At 43.7% G+C, this 20,486-nt stretch overlaps 3 protein-coding genes across 3 annotated transcripts in view; 2 read left to right on the top strand and 1 right to left on the bottom strand.

Annotated features, from left to right (window-relative positions):
- Nucleotides 1-8,705: 8,705 nt before the first annotated feature.
- LOC104910789 lies at nucleotides 8,706-10,915 on the bottom strand. The gene is made up of 2 exons (XM_010710262.3): nucleotides 10,396-10,915; nucleotides 8,706-9,895 (listed from the first exon to the last, which is right to left on the bottom strand). Exons 1-2 carry the CDS (start codon nucleotides 10,568-10,570, stop codon nucleotides 9,027-9,029), a joined length of 1,044 nt encoding a protein of 347 aa, XP_010708564.1. The 5' UTR covers nucleotides 10,571-10,915; the 3' UTR covers nucleotides 8,706-9,026.
- Nucleotides 10,916-10,962: 47 nt separating this feature from the next.
- On the top strand, nucleotides 10,963-13,173 carry LOC104910790. Its single transcript, XM_010710263.2, has 2 exons — nucleotides 10,963-11,311; nucleotides 11,783-13,173. Exons 1-2 carry the CDS (start codon nucleotides 11,083-11,085, stop codon nucleotides 12,697-12,699), a joined length of 1,146 nt encoding a protein of 381 aa, XP_010708565.2. The 5' UTR covers nucleotides 10,963-11,082; the 3' UTR covers nucleotides 12,700-13,173.
- Nucleotides 13,174-18,903: 5,730 nt separating this feature from the next.
- Nucleotides 18,904-20,486, top strand: part of CHRNA9 (cholinergic receptor nicotinic alpha 9 subunit) — a 10,912-nt gene continuing 9,329 nt past the window's right edge. Inside the window, exon 1 of the mRNA XM_010710261.3 lies at nucleotides 18,904-19,303. The gene's annotated coding sequence lies outside the window, so the exon portion shown is untranslated. The remainder of the gene's footprint in view (nucleotides 19,304-20,486) is intronic.

Below are 20,486 nucleotides of genomic sequence, written 5' to 3'. Positions count from 1 at the left end.
ACAGATTTCCAGACAGCAACTTCAGTTCCCCTCCCTATGTGGTAGTTTCCCTGTGCTTGTCCACAGACCTTCCCATGCACAGTCCCTTCTTGGCCATAACAAGGTCATTTATGGCACCACCTGCCTTCGTGAGGCCATGGGTTGCAGGCCATTCCTGGTGCCATGCTGAATAAATGCATGCTTTGGGCTGCAGACCAGCTGCCACTTCAACCTGAGTTTGGTGGGGTGCAATGGGCTTCAGGACTGGGCTGTGAGACACTGAGTTGTTGGAAAGTCAGAATTTAAAAGAGAAATGTGTCAGGACAATACAGCAGCTTGAAGGAGAAGATTAAAAAAAAAGAAAGAAAGAAAGAAAGAAAAAAAAGAAGAAGAAATAAAAGTGTGTGCACAACTTTACATGACAGCAGACAGCTGTGTGGGACTTTGCTTCCCAGCAAGCATCTCATGATTTGGTGATCCCAGTGGGGTGTGAGTAAATGAGTCACAGCTGGAGCAGGCAGTGACCGTGATGCTCCTTGATCCCATGGTTATCACACGGGACCTGCTGGGCAAACAGGAGAGTCAAGCAGAGTCAGACTCAAGACTGAACAAACAGGTTTTCTTATGAACATTCACTGGCCATACAGAAGTTATTGAAAAGATCTAGTAATGGATTCAGGACATCAGCTAGGGAGGCAGGACAGCCATGTAGGGAGAACATTGCAGGGACTGCATTTTTCTCCATGGGCTGAGGATCAGAGGCCAGACCCAGACCTGCTGGGAGTCATCAGAGTGGAAGGAGATGTGAAAAGTACAGCTGTCTCTTACCAAAGAACAGTTGGTCACATATCACATCTGACTGAATGGAGGTATAAAGCATTCACAGTATTTGACAATAGTCATATTTCTGCTTCCCCATTAGGAACTGAACTTGGGCAAGGGAGTCAGCCTACAGGAGAGTGCATTTCATTGACTATGCCAGATGCCTGGGGAGGAAAAATCCCTTGTGAATCTCCCTTAGTCCATGTTTTGGACGACCTAATTGCTATCACAGAAACATGGTAGGATTAATTGCACAAGTGGAGTCACACACTTCAGTCAAGGGCTAGAAGATTTTCAGAAGACAGGCAAGGAAGGAGGGTGGGAGTGTTGCCCTTTATGTTAACAAAAGAGAAGGGTTGTGGAGACCTCACTTCAGCCTTTTAATGTTTAAAGGGAGATTTAGATTAGATGTAAAGAAGAAATTCCCAGAGTGATGAGGCACTGTAACAAGCTGCCCAGAGATGGATGCCCCACACCTGGAGGCCAGGTTGGATGGGGCCCTGGGCAACCTCATTTATTGGTGGCAGCCCTGCATATGAAAAGGGGTTGGAACTGGGTGGTCTTTAAGGTCCCTTTCAACCCAAGCCCTTCTGTGATTCTGTATGATTTTTATGATTTTTTGGGACAAGACCTGAAGGAATGGCAAGTGTCACCTCCTGATGTGGTACCTCAGTTAGCTGAAGTCTGAGCCAATCACTGAGTGACTGAACAACATGCACATTTAGCATTAATGGTCACATTAAGCCCACAGTAAATGTCACAAATATAAAATCACCTTATTTCTTTCTCTGAAGTGTCAGAGTCCATTTGTTCAGCAAAATATTTTCAAGGGATCACAAATCTGCCCTACGTTTCCAATTCACAGCAAGCTCCCACTTACTGCAAGGACTGATTTGGGTTTTTGAGGTGTATATGGTGTACTGAAGGGGATCTTAGTTCAAACGTGTAAGATGTAGCTTGCTGGGGTAGTCTGAACACCTGCAGAGAGGAACATCTGAAGAGCTGTTGAGGTTCGGAGACCACTTGATCTAAAAGTAGTGAGGAGCTGTGAGAACAGCACCGATGGCGGCGCTAACAATGAGGGGAATGTAAGGATGTGGTTTGCTCTTGAGAAGGTTAGAAAGAAGGTAGGAGGGGGAAGGAGGAGAGGTGGGCTGCTGGTAAGCAGAACAGTAGGAGCTAAGGCGTAGTGAAAGGAAATAGCTGAGGCTGTAAAAAGTGAAAAAGGTTACTGAGAACTGAAGAAATCAGAGATGAGATAATGTGGCTGAATGGAGCACTGCCCAAGCTTCTTGTTTCTGGTTTCTGCAGTTGTTCACCCTGCTTGAATATCTAGCAGCACTAGAGATTATTTGGACAATTTGTACTGATTCTTTCGCCTACAAACATGACTTCCCAGACCAGAAATTAACTGATCAACAGAAAATGTAAGGAATGCCCTGCATTTGGTGCTTAGAGCAAAGGGTTCTTATGTGAGGTTAGCTTGTGCTATGCAGTAAACTGTGGAAGGTGGCTGAGACCATTTGCCATCACACACTCTTAAAAGCAAAGTGTAGTATGTTCCCCAAAGAAAGTAGATTTGCTTTGTTTCTGTGCTGCAGCAGGCTGTGACACCTGTGCCTGTTTACCTCCCACCCAACCCTAGGCATCATTGAGCTGGAGCACATGTCCTTGGCTTGCGGGGAAGCTGAGCTAAGGATGGCTGTCCCACAAGAATGGGAAGAGGTTGTGCCTTGGCCAGGAAAAGGAGTCTGAGCTCAGAGGTGTGCAGCACCCATTTCAGAGGCACTGCTGCACAGGGCATAGGAGAGGACAGCACATCAAGTGAATGCTCTGGATGCAGTGTGGCAGCAGATCTGTGTGGCTGCAGCCAAGGGTGCAGCAGTATTTGTGTCAATGAAATCTTGGTCCAATGCTTTCCTTAGTGCTCTTCAGCCTGCATGTTTACTGCAGACTTCACAACACTGGTAAGGAAACTCAAGGCTGTGTGAACTGTGTGTAGAGGTTCTATAGAAACGGTTTCCAAAAGACAGGCTCACCCTAAACAAGTTTTGCATGAGACTTAGGGACTTGTCACTGCTGGGCCTTGAGCTATAGCCCTGATACTGCCCAGCTTTAGACTGCTGGAGAGAAGCTGCTGAGTATGCAGCACTTTGCACAAACGATCTCACTTGCTGCTTGAGTAACTGTGGTAAAAATCATCTTGTGTGTGAACTTGTTTGCTCTGAAGCAGATAAATGACATCCTGCACGCAGGTGGACAGATGCTGAAGAGACAGGCTGGCTCGTGGTGACATGTAGCTCCCTTGGGATACCAGCAATACAGACTGACGTTTTGGTAGGGTTTGCTTTTAGAACAACACAACTACTCTGAGCGTAGCTTAAAGGATAACTTCTGGCCCGGTAGCTGATGTTCCAAAGTGTTTCATCTCTGCACACCCATTTGCACAGCTGCCTGAAGACAGAATTCACAGAACTGAAGGCAAAAGATCAGTAATCAGCAGCCCCAGTGCTGCGGTTGAGGGCCATGCTCTTCTCTAATCACCTTGTGAGAGCGTGCTTGCAGACTCCATCAGCACCAGCCATTTGCAGATGTGCAGTGGCATGTGCAGGAGCCAGCCTCTCCACCTCTGAACTGCAAGCAGGCAGGATCATAGCACAGATAAATAGCTACATCTGACACAGTTATTCGAGAGAAAAAAGCAATCCTTGTTTTCCTAGGAATTCAGGTTACCAGACTGATCACCTTATGTCTCTGGATAGTCTAATCCTCAGGGAAAACATATTTTTCAAACAACGTATTCAGCTACATCGTGCATATGGTTTAGGTGTTGCTGTTGAAATGGTGGGTGCAGATGCAATGAAACAGATTTCTTGCATTTCAGCCTTTTATGTTTCCACTCTTGGAGAGGGATGGATGCACTTGTCACAGCTATTGTTTCTTTTTCTGAAGTTAATTGCCCTTTAAAGGTGTTTTCCCTCCACCTGTCACACTAGAAACAGAACTAGAAATTGCCAGGACCAACTTTGCAACAAAGTGACACAAATGCACAATCGTTGCTATCAAGATCAAATTAAGCTCAGAGGAAACAGACAAGAATAAGCTTACAGCTGAAATGTCTGAAGCTAAGCTTCTGCATTGAGACCAAGATGGATGTATTTCATCCTGCAGATTTGCAGCGTTGAATCCAACTCTGGCCACTTCAGAGGCTTCCCAATGGATAGGGTACAAGATCAGCTGTAACTAGCTGATGTCAGACATAGGATTCATTGAGATGGAGATGGAAACCGATGTGCTGTGATAGCCATGCAGTCGAATGTCATGTGAGGGGCTGAACCCTCCTTCTTCGACTATTATCACTCATAAAACAGTCCCCACCAACTGGAATTAAATCCAGAGGGAATACAGAAATGGAAATGGCCATAGAAATAATAGTGAAATGCATTAATTCTTGGATTTTCCTGGTTATATCTAACAATTTAAATAAATTATCATCCATCAATTCCACGGTAAGCTTGAGACCTTAAAATCACAGAATCACAGAATTGTAGGGGTTGGAAGGGACCTCTAGAGATCATCGAGACCAACCCCCCTGCCAAAGCAGGTTGAAAATCTCTCATTACCTGGTGGAGAGTATTCACGTGACCACACAGCATGAACACAGCCCTCTCTCCTGAAGGGAATGGAAATTATGAAAGCAGGCACGGGTTTAGTGAGCTGCATGGGAGGAGAGAGGGCTCTGAGTCATCGACTCTGCAAACAACCGCATGAGACTGCAGTTTCACTTTTTGATGTGGTCTCCTTATAGAAGCATATGCCAGCTGAATTATCACGATGAAATTCTATTCATTCCTCCTGGTCATTTTAGTTCTTTGTTCTGGGGTAAGAGAGATGAAGCTTCTACAGTGGGCATTGTACTCACCGTCCAAGTGATAATTCTGTCGTTAGTGCCTTCAGGGAGGAGCTGGGTCCTCCCACCCACCCTCTTTATCACTTTCATGGAGGAGAAAAGGGAAATGCACGCAGGAAGGACTGGGTCTCCCCCTCTCAGGTCTGCACACAGGAGAAACTTGTCAAGGAGACTGCAGTGAAGTAAAAGAGGCCTGCGTTGTCTGCATGTCAGACAATGCTGTACAAAATATGTGGTGAGATGAGAGGGTGTTCCCATTCTGTATTGCCACAATGTAATGAGATGGAGAAGCTTTCAGGTGCACAATCCCTCATTCAGCATTGGAGAACACTCCCTCTCCCACACTGTGTGCAACTGAAAATCACTGCACTGTGCTACTGTTATCATTTAGACATGTTTTTAATCACAAAGAGTGTCAGTGCCTTTCCGGTATGAAGGTGCAAATGACATTAGTGACAAGAATCACTGGGTTTTGCCTACAGGATGTCTCTTCTATTTTGTGGTCTCCAGCCCTTCTCTAGGTGAGGTTGCCACACAGCCTTGTGTTGGTAACAGAAAACACTGTTTTCTTCCTTTGGCTTTCATTTGTCTTTAGGTAAAATTTCACCTGGAGTATTCCTTAGGCAAGGAAGTTGGAAGTTGGTCATCTAAATTCACAACATTGAATTCTACTTCAGCATCCACACACACACACACACACACACACAAACAAACAACAAAAAAAAAACAAATGGCAGTGGGAAACTGGTGACATGTCATTGGGTTCAAAGTGACATGAATTGGCTGTTTTTCATAAGTTAAATTGATGGGAATGTTCTCAATTGAGCCTGATCAACTGCAAGTGTAGAACTCCAAATCTGAACATGTGCTGAGAGCTCTAGGCCTAACTCCCTAACTCTTCTGAATTTTAAATGCTGAGTCCCACCTATGATGAAAAGAAACACCATCATATAAATAAAATCACTATATAGTTCTGTGAAAGTGTGAGTCCTGAAGTAACAAGGATTTGGCTACTGTGTCAATGGGAGATAACAGATCCCACTGAGTGGGAGCCTGACTGAGTTTCCATTTAAAAGCACTTGAAATCCTACATCTCAGGATATGTGTGATACCCTGAAATAAGAATGGATTGTTTGACTACAGCTTTATCTTTGCCAGCAAGATGATTTGCTGAAACTGAGAGATACACCCATGGATTTTAACAGTGTCTGGATTAAGCCACAAAGAAAGGAAAGCTTGCTTTGGAGTAAGCTACTTGGTTAAAATATCTCTGCCTGGATGAATGCTCTTGCTTGTTAATGAAGTGTGAAGTCACTTCACACTTTTTACCTTTCATTTTGCTGAGTAGGAGTGTGTAGGCATGGACAGTTACCACGGAATAAACACACTGTAAATTCACACCATCAATTAATTTCTTCATGTGTCCATGCTCTGAGACAGAGGAACACCCTGTTTTGGGATGGTGGGTGGGTGAGGATAGCTGTGAGGAGGATATTTTATCAAAACAAAGCTGCTTCTGCACATATGTTGTATGAAAAGCAAGTGGCTGAGAAGCCTTACGGCCACAGACTTTGCGTGTGTAGACTTCCCTGCCATCCTGGCTGTCTCAGGCTGACTCAAGGCATCACCAGCATCATGCCAGCTCTGCCCTGGAGAACAGCATGGTTTGGGATCACCTACAGAAGCAGGAGCCAAAATGGGCAAGGTAGCATCTTCAACACAGGTGCCAACACTCCCATTGAAATTGGTAGACACCCAAATCCTTTCCTGAGTGTTCTTGTACCCACAAAAGGGACAAAATAAAATAGTTTTGCTTGATTCTGCAGGATAAGGTGGGAAGATTTTGTGGAGACAGTCAATAAATAAATAAATTCTGAGCTTACTTAAATATTTATTGTGTTGTTGGAGGTGTAGGAATAGACATGCCCCCAGGTAGTATCGTGTCCCACACCTACCACAAGTTTGGATATGTCCTTTCTGTGGGAGTATTATCATGCAATTCATCTCTGGATTTTTCAGCTTAATTTTGCTGTTTAGTTTTCCTTTAAAAGTCTCTGAGGACTGCACAGGCCCTTTCTATGGCGCCTGTGAGTGCTCTTTCACAGCCCTAACGTCTCAAGGCTTAGATGAGACCCAGAGTGACCTGGACCTCCTATGTGCTGTTTTTCCAGAAACTTCCCATGTTTGCTCATCAGATTCCTTTGCTGGAAAGACAAGGGCAGCATCCCCTCCAGCCTGGTGAGGATGAATAAATACAGCAATTACAGTGCACAGAAAGGGTCAGCCCAGGAGCTGCTGGAAGCAACCCCAGCAGCACTGTCTTAGCCCAGCTTTTGCAACTAAACAAACAAGAAAAAGCATTATTATTATTATTATTATTATTATTAATTATTATTATTATTTTATTATTTTAAAGTCACTTTTTCTGGGTAATTAAGTTGTGAAGTTAGGTCTGGGTGTTAAAATACTCTCCTGACTCTGGAGTTTTCCACAAGGGTTAAGATAACGTGGCAGAGCCGCTCATGTACAGTGCTGGTTGGTGAGCGAGCCGAGATAAACCAACCAGCTTAACCACAGGGACATGTTTTCTTTCTGCACCGGAAACACCTGCCAAAAGGCTTCAACAGGGTTGTATGAAGAGAAGCCCCAAATCAAACTCCATCCATATAGTAGTAGGCTGTGAGATGATTCTCGGCCTCTCAGCAAACGGCTTGAATCTGGTACATTTTCTGTGTGTACTGCTTTGCCCATTAGGCAGATCTAACTCAGTGCTGGAGACTCTGGTGGTGACAATCCCAGAAGCCCATGAAAGCCTTCCATAGAGTCTTTCAAGCCCAGCTAGGTCTGACGGCTCCTAACCCTCCAAATGTTACCTCCTACCCACTCCTCTGGCCACGGGAGCACCTTCCAGTGGGCTGTGGGAGCTGTAACAATCACTGCACATGCCTTGTCAGATGTCAGCTGGTAAGGTAGCAAATTTCCTAAGTAGGTGGTTCCCAGGGATAATGCAAATATGGGAACAACATGAAAGATGTGTTCTTTGGGAGCGCTGGGTATTTTAACTCATTACCTTGCAGTCCAACAGGGAGATCTGGAGAAGTCTGACATCACTTATTATTCATAAATACAGGCAAGATGACTGGAATATGGGGTCAGCACTACACCATGCTCATTCTGCAACAGATGGTAGTAAAGCTGTAGCAGGGGATCTACCAGATGCACAACAGGGAATTATTAAATTATGGTTTTCTATTGTACACATCTTTGTCATGTGCTCTGCATGTACAGCAGAGCAACAGTTTGCTGTAGCTAAAATTCCTCTTGGAATACTGAAAAATGCAATAGTAACTAGGTACCCAGCCAACCTGGGTAGGTCCTGAACAGACTGATGTGAAATACTGCAGGGGATGCCATTACTTCAAATACCCTTGGTATAATAGAAGGTGACACTCAACATTATGAAGGTGCTTCTCAGATATATGATTTAATCACTGACAAATCTAAGAAGTACCCCAATTAGCAGATGTGGGTTATTTACGTTAGCCATCTCTTAACAAAGGTTCTCTGCTATAAGGGATCCTTTGAATTCAGCAAGGTCACCTTTGATAGCTTAGCTTCTTTCCAATCAAAGGCTTCTTTTACTCAGTATCTCAGTCTGATACAGTTTTTGAGAAGGGCGCAGTGAAGGATCTAATTGTCAAGGGGCAGGCCCACATACACAGAGACTAAGACAACAGCAGCAGCTGCTTAGGTTGCACGCAGCTGCTATGCAACTGCAGCCTGGACAACATCAGCTTCTCTGTTACCGTCACATTCAGTTAGCAGCTGAACTCTGCATATCCACAGCTTAGCTTCAGAATGTCAGTCATCAACTAGCTTTATTTCTCATTCCATCAGACTGTAAATGGGATGCATGCCTGTACCAAGTTAATATGTCGCTGTTGTGCAGAATCACAGCCTTTGACCAGCACACAACAAAAAGACCAGAAGAGTTTATGAAAAGAAAATGTAGTTTAATAAAAAATTACATAAGGTCAAAATACAGCCAGCACAAATATGCTGTATGCATACATACCAACAAAGCCACAAGTCACAATAGTTTTAAAATCAAGACAGTCTCAAAGCCATCTTGGGTGAGAAAAATAGCAATTACTCCTTCTTTTCTACAACTTAGCAGGGTACTGAAACTATATTCAGTAGAAAACATCTCTACATTGTAGAAGATATCCATTACCACAGACGTCCAATGGAAAGCTGTAATTATGTCCTCTTCTAACTAACTCATCTCCACCTTCCTATTCTGTCAATGGCTTCATCAGAATACCCATGAAGACCACACTGTTACAAGAGCCCCCAGCCAGAAAGAATGCACACCATACTGATTCGGAGGACGTCCAGCAAGTCCAAGAGCACGTCGGAAGACTGTTAGGAACTCCCTCTTTGTGACAGGTCTATTATCCAAATGCACAAAGAGAGGACCCTCTCCTTGTGGCCGTGCTGCCACATAAACATGGAGAGCTTCAATAGGACATACCCACGTCTCTCTAGAAAGTGCCAGTTGGACCAAAGACCTTTCTTGACCTATTTGAGATGTACGCAAGCAAAGGTTCGCACTCCAGCTAGTCAGCTGGAGATCACTCAAGTACAAGAGCTTTGGCTGGACAACATTTTTGTGATTTGCCACTATTTCTTCTGTGTGTAGTGCCCCCCAGAAAGCCACAGTAAATAAGGCACGGAACAATATACATTCATAAGGAGAGCTACACACAGACTCCAGAGTTCCCAGGAGAGATCTTAACACTTCAATTGTTACAGGAGAGTATTTTTCTTTTGAAACAGCAGTCCTACATTTCAATCTTGATATCATGTGACAGACAGCAGGGTCTTGAAGAGGGTCAGAATGATCTACCATTTTGGAGATGAAGGACAGCCCTTCCATGTATGTTACTATTTTTGTGGGAGGCAGATCCTGACACTCCATGGTGACCAAGAACCCTTTCACTTGACCCACTGGAAGTGGCCAAACTGCAGGCAGTGCCATGCATTCTCTAAAGGCAAGAAAATTCTTCAGGCCCTCACAGTAGAGCTGCCATTGGTGGTTACTTCCTGAGCCCTCCAGTAACATAAGAGTCTTCAGGGGCCAAGGACCCAAGGGATGCTTCTCAGAAACATGGCCAAGTTCATCTGCAGAAAGAAACCAAGATTAGCAATGGTAAGCAAGGCAGTCTCACTGACAAGCAGACAAAAAGCTTCTTTCCTTACAACACCCTGCAGCTATTGCTTGAGCGTCCCTGTAGAAAACAAAACAAAACAAAACAAACAAAAAAGACAAAAACTCTACAAGAACGTCCCTTGCATTTTTAGGACTCTCATGTGTAGAGTCATAAGGATGAAGGGTTAAGTGTAAGAACACCCCATGACTTTTCTCCTTAGAACAATGCCCCAAGCCTTGTTAGGGACCCAGAACAACACCCCAACGTTCTGCAATCCCAGGTCAAGATGAACATGCACAAGGGTCTGGAAGTGACAAAAACACATATTACAAATAAATTCTTAGTGCATGCAGCACCCAGCAGGCTTCCTACACAGGGGTCAGAGCCCAAGGAAAGAGCATGCCAACCTCCCACTTGGATTGGCCACCCCATGCAGCCCCCCATACCCAAACCCCTCAGCACTACACATACCCACTCTGTCCCCGCCACCAGCCTCCTGTCCTCTTGAACCCAGCGATCCAGTACAGCCATTTGGACTACGCAGCAGCCACTCCATGCCGGGTTCTTGCCCCAGCAAGGCGAGGAGCTCCCAGAACGGCGAACGGCTGGTGGCAGCCGGCTCGACTCCGCTCTCAGAGCGCCACATCGCCAACAAAGCGACACCCCGAACGCCACGAGCACGAAGCAGCACAACGACGTCCCCGTTCCACCGTTTTGTACCCTGGCCCAAACTCCCGGCCAATGAGAAGGACCGTCTCTCAGCCGCGCTCTTCTCTCAGCCAATCGCAGAGCCCGTGCCGGGGGAGGACGCTGGGGCGGTTCGGCGCGGAGGGCAGTTCGCACCTCGGGCCTCTTTCTCCCGCCGGGCGGGCCTCATCCCGTAGGAAGAGCCCTGAAGATGTTATCTGTTATTTATCACCTCATTAGACCACAATTAAGGGCTAACGAAGAACGCCCTTCTGAGTACAGGAGTCGGCTCACGGCCCCTTCGCACCTCCCGCCCCGCCCACTCCGGACGGACAGCCGATCGCAGCACTGTGCGCTCCCCGCTCTCCTGCGAGTGCCCAATCGGCGGGCGCCGCGGGCTGGCTATAAAAGAGCCCGCGCTGATCAACAGCCCCAAGTTCGTGCTGCTGTAGCCGAGGTGTGGTGCTCCTGATGTCGTGCAGTAGCCGCGCTGCGAGTGGGACTGCGGCTGCCTCACCTTTCTGGGAGATGCTGGCCCTGTTGGCCCAGGAGCCGGGTGTAGAGTGGCTGAAGCTGAGCCTCGCCGGACAGGCAGCTGTTCCATTGCCGTGCAGAACGGGGCAGAGGACGGCGTGCAGGACCCGGGCGGTGGGGCGGCCCGGCGGCTCCGGGCGGTGCGGGGAGCTCGGCGCGGCAGCGGGTAGGTGAGCACGTGTGGCAGCGGCAAAGCACCCGCTGCGCTCTGCCTGCTGCGGCTCTCGCCTTCGTTTTGCTCGAAGTCTTGTGTGAGGCCAGAGTTCTAGGAGGCCTCGAGCCTTATTTCCAGGCAGGGAAGCGCACTGCCTTCTGGCAGGAAGGTACTGCGTGCCCTTCCTGGTTAGAAGGTCTGCAGACCATGCTAGCAAGGCTTGGCTTTAGCTGAGCTTTTGTTTACGTTCTGGTACGGCTCTGAATTACTGGAGCCTGAGATGCATCAGGTGTTACTTGTAATCCTTCTCACCTGAAAAATGTCTCCTTAACAGCTCAGGGTGTAGCTGTGTGTGAGCTTGGTGTCTGTAGTCAGAGGAACTGCTGGGGCCCCACTCAGGTGTGCCTCGCACTGTGGGATGCTTTATTGCAGTTTGGGTGGTGTGCTTGTGCTGTTTGTGCTAATGTGAATCCTGTCTTATAGGAAGGGAGGCCAATTATCCTTGGAAACACTCACTGGGACCTCAGCCTCTGAAGACGTTGTTGTTGTTGGAGTGCTCCGGGGATGTTAGGCTTTGGCAAGCCTACCTCGAGGGGCTGAAGAAATTTCTCGCCTTTAGGAAGAACATGGGAATGCCTGCAGCTTGGCCCATTCCAGTGGATCAAGTTAGGGGATTTTTAGCTGTGGAGTCTCTTTACTCCTCCTCAAAAACATTGGTGTATGTGGCAGCTTTGTCTTACTTATCAAGACTGTCTGGTAACCCTGACCCTCTGGAAGATGCTATAACCCGCTGGATGGTAATGGGGTTGAGACATCGAGTGGGCATCCTGAGAGAAAAATATGCTCCTATAACAATTGAGATGCTACGATCTCTTTTAGGAGCTCTGGAATCTGTGTGTGTATCCCATTATGAATGCTTACTGTTCCGTGCATTGTTCACTGTGGCTTTTTTTGGTGCACTTCGAATAGGAGAGGTGGTGGCAAAGCACCGTAATGTACTGCAGCCTGAACTGCTCTACCTGAGGGACATGCAGATGACAGAAAGCAGGGTGGCGTTTCGCCTGCATAACTCTCCTGTCAACCAGGAGAGACCCATCATCAGCCTTGCTCTGTCAGGAGAGCCGTGGGTGTGCCCTGTCCTGGCCCTCCGGAGCTTTTTGGCTGTGCGTTCAAGGCTGGAAGGGCCACTCTTTGTGCACAGGGACAACGTACCTGTAACAAAGAGGGGATTTCTGATTGTTCTCAGATGGGCCCTTAGGCTGCTGGGGCTGCCCCTGGAGCAGTATGGTGTGCACTCCTTCTGGCTGGGGACTATCATCACTGCTGCACATTGCGGATATCCCAGGGAAGATGTCACTCGCCTGGCAAGGTGGCCGTGTGTGTTCCCAGAGAAGTCATAGCCATGGAGACAGTGGGCAAAAGAAGCTAGTGGTTTCTTTCTGTAGGAGTTTCAACAACATAAATTACTGCCAAGGACTATAAACTAACATTACCATCTGTAATGAATGTTCTACCTCACTGTGGGTATGGTCTGTGAAGTTCACTTGTATTTGTTTTCACCGTGTACTGTTGAGGGTGGGGGACTGTCAAACTTGCTGTGCCCGCAGATGCTTTTATCTTGTATAACTTCAGTTAATAAATGCTTCCTTTTTAAAAATGCAGTCTGTACTTACTGATATTATTCTTTATCTGAAGAAATTGTAGACTTTGGCTTTTTTTTTGAGCAATAAGTGATTCTAAAGTTTTGAAAAATAATCACCTTAGGACTTTACAGTAGGCATTGTAAAATATTGTAGTTAACTATAACGTATGTTGCTGTTACATGTCAAGCTATGGTAAAAGATGTTGCTGAGGTCAAAAGGGAAACAAGCTGTGCTATTAGCCTAAGAACAGACACCAAAGGCTGAAGTTTTTTTTTTCTAAAAAACAAACAAAAACAACCCATCTTGGTACTCAAGATCTGTTCAAACCAGTATCTTTATTCAGGAAATACTGGCTCCAAAAGTATTTGTTTGTCTGTTAATCCCAATTTCCTCTGAGCATAATTAGCCTGATTAGAATTTTAAACAACTAAAATAGTACAGAGTTCACTTAATGGGTAATGTTATCCTTAGGTTATATTACTTGTTCATTATTCAGTCTGCGCTTTCATTTTTGTGAATTTGAAGATAGTTGCTTACACTGAGGAGTCTTCAACTGTAATCATGAAATATAATGGCTTGAGTGCTGCCAATTTTGTGGTTGCAGCACTTAGGGGATGTGTGATGGAATATATTTTTCACCATGTGGCAGGACAAGAAAGGGAGATGGTAGGTGTGATGGTGTCCTGCCTGAGCACTACAGTGAGCAAGCCTACTGATGGTCCTTCCTGCTATCACTGCTCCAAACCTTGAACAAAGGTGTTGACAAATAGAGAGTTCACAAATTTTCTCTGTGCTTTGTCCTTTTTCTAGCAACAGGGTGGGCTACAGAAGTAAGGGAGCTGTCTGAAATTTAATTCTGGTATGATTTCCATAGAAATAATTAAGCAGGGTTTCCCAGATCTTCTAATCTCTCTACAGGATACCACCACCCTGCTACTCTTTACCCTGAGTAGCATTGTGTTCAGCGTGGGATTTACTGCAGTGAGGCATCTTTAGTGGTTGCTATCATATCTGAGATCTTGGTTTTAACAGCATTTCAGTTAAAAGCTATTTGTGTTTCACTGCCTGGCTTTGTTCACTGAAATGCTTGTTTGCATAGTAATTTCTGCATAGAATTTTTGTGATATTCTGCATAGAATTGAGGTGATGCAAGCGTGGCATTTGGCAGGACTTATCTGGAGGTACCCACTGAGCAGAGACTCAGAGCAGAACTCTGCTCTGGGCAGGCTTTAATATGTTTTTGCTGCCTTTGGTGTATGTGATGTCTGCTCCTTGGCTTTACCCAGGTTTTCACCAGCTCCATAATGCTGTGTTGTCATGCTGTGAATGGTCTGTGTTGGACAACAGGTGTCTGGTTATGTCAGTGCTTTTCCTGTAAGAATTGACAAGGGAGTTTAATTAGTATGAATGGTAGCCCTGATGGTTGATGCATTTGCTGAAATTGTATGGGAGATGATGCAAATCGTAGAATCATAGAATCACTGATGTTGGAAAAGACATTCAAGATCATCTTTCTAACCAAACAAAAATCCCGGAACCAAAACCTTGATAAATATATAGCTGAGTAGTCAAGTTCCAGAATACAAAGGCTGCTGTTAGTAACTGTAACTGAAAATGGTGATTAGGAAGCCATCTCCTTTTCCCTGGAAGAAGGGAAGACTTGCCAAAGGATTGTCTTCAGCCAAACTGACATTGGCGATAGAAAAGCTAGTTTGGTATTCACCTTCATCTCGATGAGGCTTCAATAGGGAGCTAAACTGGTATTTTAGGTTTATTGGTATCTTCTTCAACGTAGCAGGAGAGACTGGTTGAAGATGTGCTGGTAATACTGACTCAATGATTTCAGCAGTAAGTTGTCCTTGCCAGAAGGGGAGACCAGGTAGCCTTTCAAATAGTTCTGTTTTATATATAGCATCTGTCTTTGGTGTGATACATGAGGCAGAAGAGAGAAAATTAACTTTGTTCTTATTTTTGTCTACATTTTGTAGTTGTCACCACAGCTTTTTTTTGTTTGTTTGTTTAGTACCCCTACAATGGAAGTGAAATCTAGGAAATAGCTGGAGAGGTGATGGTGGCTCAGCTTTACTCAGTTCTATGATCTTAGCACTGAAATGAGTAGAAATCTGTTTAAGGAACAGTTCTTGTAGAGATAATTAGCTATTCCTGCTTATTTAAAAAACTCCTTTTTTGATAGGCTGGCATACTTTTTGAGAGAGCAGAATTATAAATGTAGTGCTTGATCTGTATTTGCTGGAGCTGTAGGATTGCTTTTATGACAAAAAGTGTTTTCTTCTGAATATTTTAGGAGCTTGACAACTCATCAGCTTAGAATCCTAAAGTGGTTTTTTTTCAGTTAACATTAATATTTGGAAGTGTTGTGGCTTTCTGTTGTTTTTTGTTTTTTACTGTTCTAATTAATCCTGAATAGAAGCTGAGAAGGGATACAAGATACTTTATTTAAGAAGCAAAATGAAGAATGACTTCAAGTCACGATTCTTTCTTATGTTAGTTAATGATTTCACTCTTTTTCTCATGGTAAGGCTGAAAGACTGAGCATACAGACTCCAGAGAGAGCCGTATTACTGATCGCTGTCTGCTGGGGGAATTTACTGTGTTACATTGTGAGTTACTGTTCAGAGACTGATGAGTCAGTACTCATGTAGGAACCTGAACTCTTACAATTTCTACAATTTTTAATTGCTGTGTTTAGACTCTATTTAAGAATAAAAGTAGTGATAGATTTTTGGGTTTTAGAGGTCTTTCTTTGTATATCTGGTTGGTATGCCTTTGATTTGATTCTGATTTTGATCCTTATATAAAACATATCTTCCTTAGAGAATGACTAAAGAAGTAAAGTTACCCTTTAATTACTAAGCACTAGTTAATCAAGTATCAAGCTTATGTCACTGGTTACATTTTGTGCTGTTGAATTATACTTCATAATTCATTTTTGTTCCTTGAGTAGATGCAATTTGCTAGAAACGGTGCCTTTGCTTATCTACCAAAAGAAAACTAGGCAATTAAGTTAATGTTTGCTGGTTTCACACCAGGATCCACAGTACATCTTGTTCTTGCTTGTAGAATGAAAACATCCCCTGCTAGTCTGACTGCAGCATTCAGTATCATCTGATTCCAAAAATCCAAGTCCAGAAAGCTAAAGACAGCAAATGCCTTTCAACTTAGGGTTTTCTTTTTAGGCTTTGTATGATGGCTTTATATAGAGAATTATTCCTGCTATAGAAACTGCTGAAGAGAGTTTTGAGGTGGACATGCAATCAATTGCATCTACAGACCCATATAGTTATTGTCTGCAATCAGCACCTGAATGGTAAGTGACTGACAAAAGAAGACCTTGAGAATAACATAGAAGGAAAAAAATTCCATTATGTTATTGTCTGAAATAGCCTAAAAGTGCCTTTGGCACACCTAGAAATCTTTTCTGTCACTGTGACTTCCTTTTATAGTGTAGAAGGAAGATATATTTGTGCCCACAACATGTATATCCAATGGCTGAAATGTTTTCTTCTTCACAGAAAATACTTGATTATTTTTCTTCATAGCAGAAAGGACACCAGACATTGTGCAGAAGCTCTAGTGCCAGCATGTGGGGCATGTCATGCCTGCACTCTGCTTTGTTTTCCCTGCTCTGGCTTTCTGTAGAAGATATTTCATTTCGTATTCTCGCGTATTACCTCCTCAGAGGTTTGTAATTGCAAGGGCTGCAATCTTGGAAGCAGTTAGTGGTACTAAAGGAAAAGCAGTGGGTTTTTGATCAAGATGGATAAAAAGGACTCTGGTTTGTGTTGTAGTACTGTGACACAAGTCTGGCAGAAGAGAAAGAATTAGAATGTGTACCACAAAACCCATGCTTTCTTCCCTATGTGTAGCTTCTCATCAGGAGCAAATCAACTATTGGAATATAACCTGCACATGTCTCTATCAGTAAAACATTTGGATGAGAGCAGCTCTCTGAAGTAGCACTATTAATATGCTGCTTTTGCTAGTGTCCAGGAGTACAGCCAGTAACAATTCTGTTGTTAGGACTGTTCCTACTTATAACTGTTTTTTATGCTATTTTTTAATTCAAGTTTGAGGAACTGTCTTTTGCAGTTTCACATAGATTTTTCCAAAAGCTATAGCTGCAGGATCACTGTAGGATTGTCTGTCCATTGCAGCTCAACTAGCTACCTGTATTAATCCCTCATGCTTTTTCTCTAACACATTGATTCTGTTTTAGATTCTGTCTCAGAGTAGAACACTCTTTCATCAAGCTGCAAGGCAGCTGAGCAATTGGCAAAGATACCTCTGGCAAAGTCCCCTGCCAGTTGTTGGCGGGCAAGCAACAAAAGTTTTCCAAAGCATGCAAACCAACCAAGTATAATGCATGGTTATAATATTTTGATGTTAGACCACACATTTGTTTTATCTTAACTGTTTTTATAACCTCATATCTCCTTTTGAGAGCTACAGAATAAGCTGTTAAGCCTCTAAAGACTCAGATTAGTGTTGTTGGTTAACTTTTCTAGATAGCAGATTCTTTGATTTATGGGCAAGATAATGATTTTCAGCAGAGTCAACTAAAGAAGTAGTGAGCATTCATTTCGGTGCATTTAGTGTTGGGTGAAACACCACCTTGGCTTTAGGCTATCACTTAGAACTCTGTAGATGAAAACCAAAGACATGAATACAGCCTCTCAAATCTGTCCTGGAGCCACTGTGGCTTGTCTGTTGTTTCACTCATGGGTTGTGGTGTCTAGGCCTGGTGTGCTTGATGGAGTGCTGTCATGGGCATCTGGTTTTGAGCCAGCATCTGGGCAACCTGAGCCGAGCATGACCAAGCAATACCACACATGGCAATGTATTCTTGTTGATGCAGCTTGGTCAGATTCTATTATGTGAGAACTGCAAGAATCCTCAAGGAAAAGGAGTGCCTCCAGTTACCATCTCTCTGTTACGAGAAGCTGCAGGTGCCTTGCTGTTGGGTGAAGCCAGAACTTTTTTGAGATCAACCTGATTTGTAATACCAATGGCTTAGTAATACAGAATCCCCAGCTACATACTTGTGGCTGGGAGACCTGTGTCTCTGTTGTCTGGGTACTTCTATTTTTTTTAACCTTTTCTGTCCTATCATGGTGCTTTCAAGAGAAATCTTGAAGAGATATTTTATGATCACATTATGAGTGTAAATTCAGAATAATTTGAAGGCAGAGTTGTGCTGGATTTCTGCCAACATTCTTACTGTCAGAACTTAATTTTCGGAGAAGTAGTCAAGAGGGAAAGAGCCAACAGATTTTTTTCTTACCCTCAGATGCAGCCTGGGGAGGGGAAGTCTAAAGAATGTGAGTACCCATGTACCATATAAGATGCTTTAACAGCTAAAACTTACAAAAAGTTATTTTCCCTTAGAGGTGAGTAGTTACTAGCTGGCTTATGCTATGATGAGGTTTGTCAGGCATACATAATATTTTTATTTTGGGATGATTAAGAAGTTGCTATGATATATGTGTATATATTTTTTTTTAAACAGGCAGCTTTGCAGCAAGTGTGGGCTTGGAAATTAGTTTTATGGGCTTAGAAAACCACTCTTGGAGTGGTTTATCGAGGGGAATATTTTATACTTTGAGTGAAGCAGTTTTGTTGCTCTAAATTCTGAGAATGTGGAGAAATTCCCTGGGTGGACTGTTTTGTATGATTAGACGGAGCAGAAACAATAAGGTAATGACAGTTTGTCACATAAATGTCTACTTAGTGTCTCTCTTTAGGAGATATGTATTATAATGAAAGCAAAATTGTATATGACACTAGCTAAGTAGCAGTATGAATATTGCTGTGGCAGGCATCTTGCAATTAGACTTCTGTGAGTCCTTTGAAAACAGTTACTTTAGATTGATATGTTATGGTCTGGAATTGTTCCTTGTCTTTATCTTTTGGCATGCTGCCTTTACAGCCGGCTGCTCTGCATTAGTACACAATATTAGTCTTTGTGGAGAACTCAGATAAGGACACAAATGTTTGGATGTAACTTATTTTGTGAAGCAAGTTAGATGCGAACTTATCAGAAAAGCAGACATTTCCAGAGGATGCTAGATTCTCTATGCAGATTCCCTTGTCTACGTGGTAATTTCTGATACCCCTTTAAAAATGTTATTTCTGGTCCCTCTGCCCCCTCTGAATTGCAGAAATGAAACTTCAGATACTATCTCAGAACTAATGTTCCTCACCCTTTAGTCTTATTTCTTCAGATAGCAGTTTGCTGCTTTTGTGCTGTCCACCTCAATCTGAAGGAATCTCCTGGGGAACCTAGATTTGTCTTCAGCCTGTACCTGTTGCTGGGAACTCCCTGCTGCTTTGGAAAGCTGAGGTAGTGTGTCTTCCATGGCTCAAGAGTGTTCAGGCAGGAAAATATTGAGTCATTCTGTATATATCCTTGTATCAGGGTAAAAATTTCTGTAGTAATCCAGTTTGGTTTAGAGCATGAGGCTGCTTGTCAGAGCAAATCTGTGATTTGGAACAGTGTTTAGGCCCAGAGGTTGTCTTTCTGCGAAGTGTAGATCCTGTGATCAGTCACTCAAAGACATGATGCAAAGCTGGAAATGATCCCAGTGATAAAGAGCTGTATATAAAATAGCTTTTTGACAGCTCAAGCTATAAAATAGCTTTGTTCTTAACCCTGCCAGATACTGGTTGTTTCTCAAGGACAGATAAAATCCTAGGCAGCATGTCCTAGTGGAAAAGGATGAATGTGCTGCATCTTAGATCATATTAAACAATACAAGGCTTCTTAGGACAAAAGGTTCCTCTTCTTCAAATGCTGCAAGATGATCAGTAGAACTGATGTGGATAGAAGTGGACCCGAATAAAATTTATTTTCAGAGCTCATGACTAACATTTAACAGGATTTACTGTTTCTGGAAAATATAGCTAATATTCCACATTATCTCATGACCTAACATGCTGAACACTTCCTAATGTATTTCCTGTCTTTTGCGCGTACAACAGAAGAAAATATGAATGAGTATGCTGGTTTCAGGTGGTAGGGGATTTTTAGAGAGAAGGAAGGAGGAGGCAGTAGGTGGGTGAGAAAATGGGGTGGAGAGAAACATGCTGCATTTAAGTGAAGTGCTGTACTCTGCTTCTCTGGGGCAGGCACAGCTAGGCTGTTCTGCTGGCAAGAATAACTGTTGTTACTTCCTCCTTAAAATAACCGGTCTTAGTAGAAGAGAAGTTTGACTCTGAAGATAGGGTCAAACAGCACACTATCACAAGATAATATTCTGTAGCAAATGCTGAGGAGAATGTGAACACAACAGCTTCTGGGAAGAAAAATTGGCAGGAAGGCAAGTAGAAGCAGACTGTGAGACGCTTCTTACAAACTGTGCTTAGAAACCAATCTGTTCTTCTTTATTGTTCTCCGATGAAGGAGTGGATTATAAATGGTACAGACGGCCTAGAAGTCCGTGATAATACAGTATCTGTAGCTTTTTCCGTTGGAGGCTTAAAAACTCTTCTTATGTATCATGCAAGAAAGGATGAGAATGTGTTTT

This window comes from Meleagris gallopavo, chromosome 4, assembly GCF_000146605.3.
Source record: "Meleagris gallopavo isolate NT-WF06-2002-E0010 breed Aviagen turkey brand Nicholas breeding stock chromosome 4, Turkey_5.1, whole genome shotgun sequence".
NCBI classification, from domain to species: domain Eukaryota; kingdom Metazoa; phylum Chordata; class Aves; order Galliformes; family Phasianidae; genus Meleagris; species Meleagris gallopavo.
The sequence above is the reverse complement of the archived record's forward strand: the minus strand, read 5'-3'. Positions and strand labels throughout refer to the sequence as shown.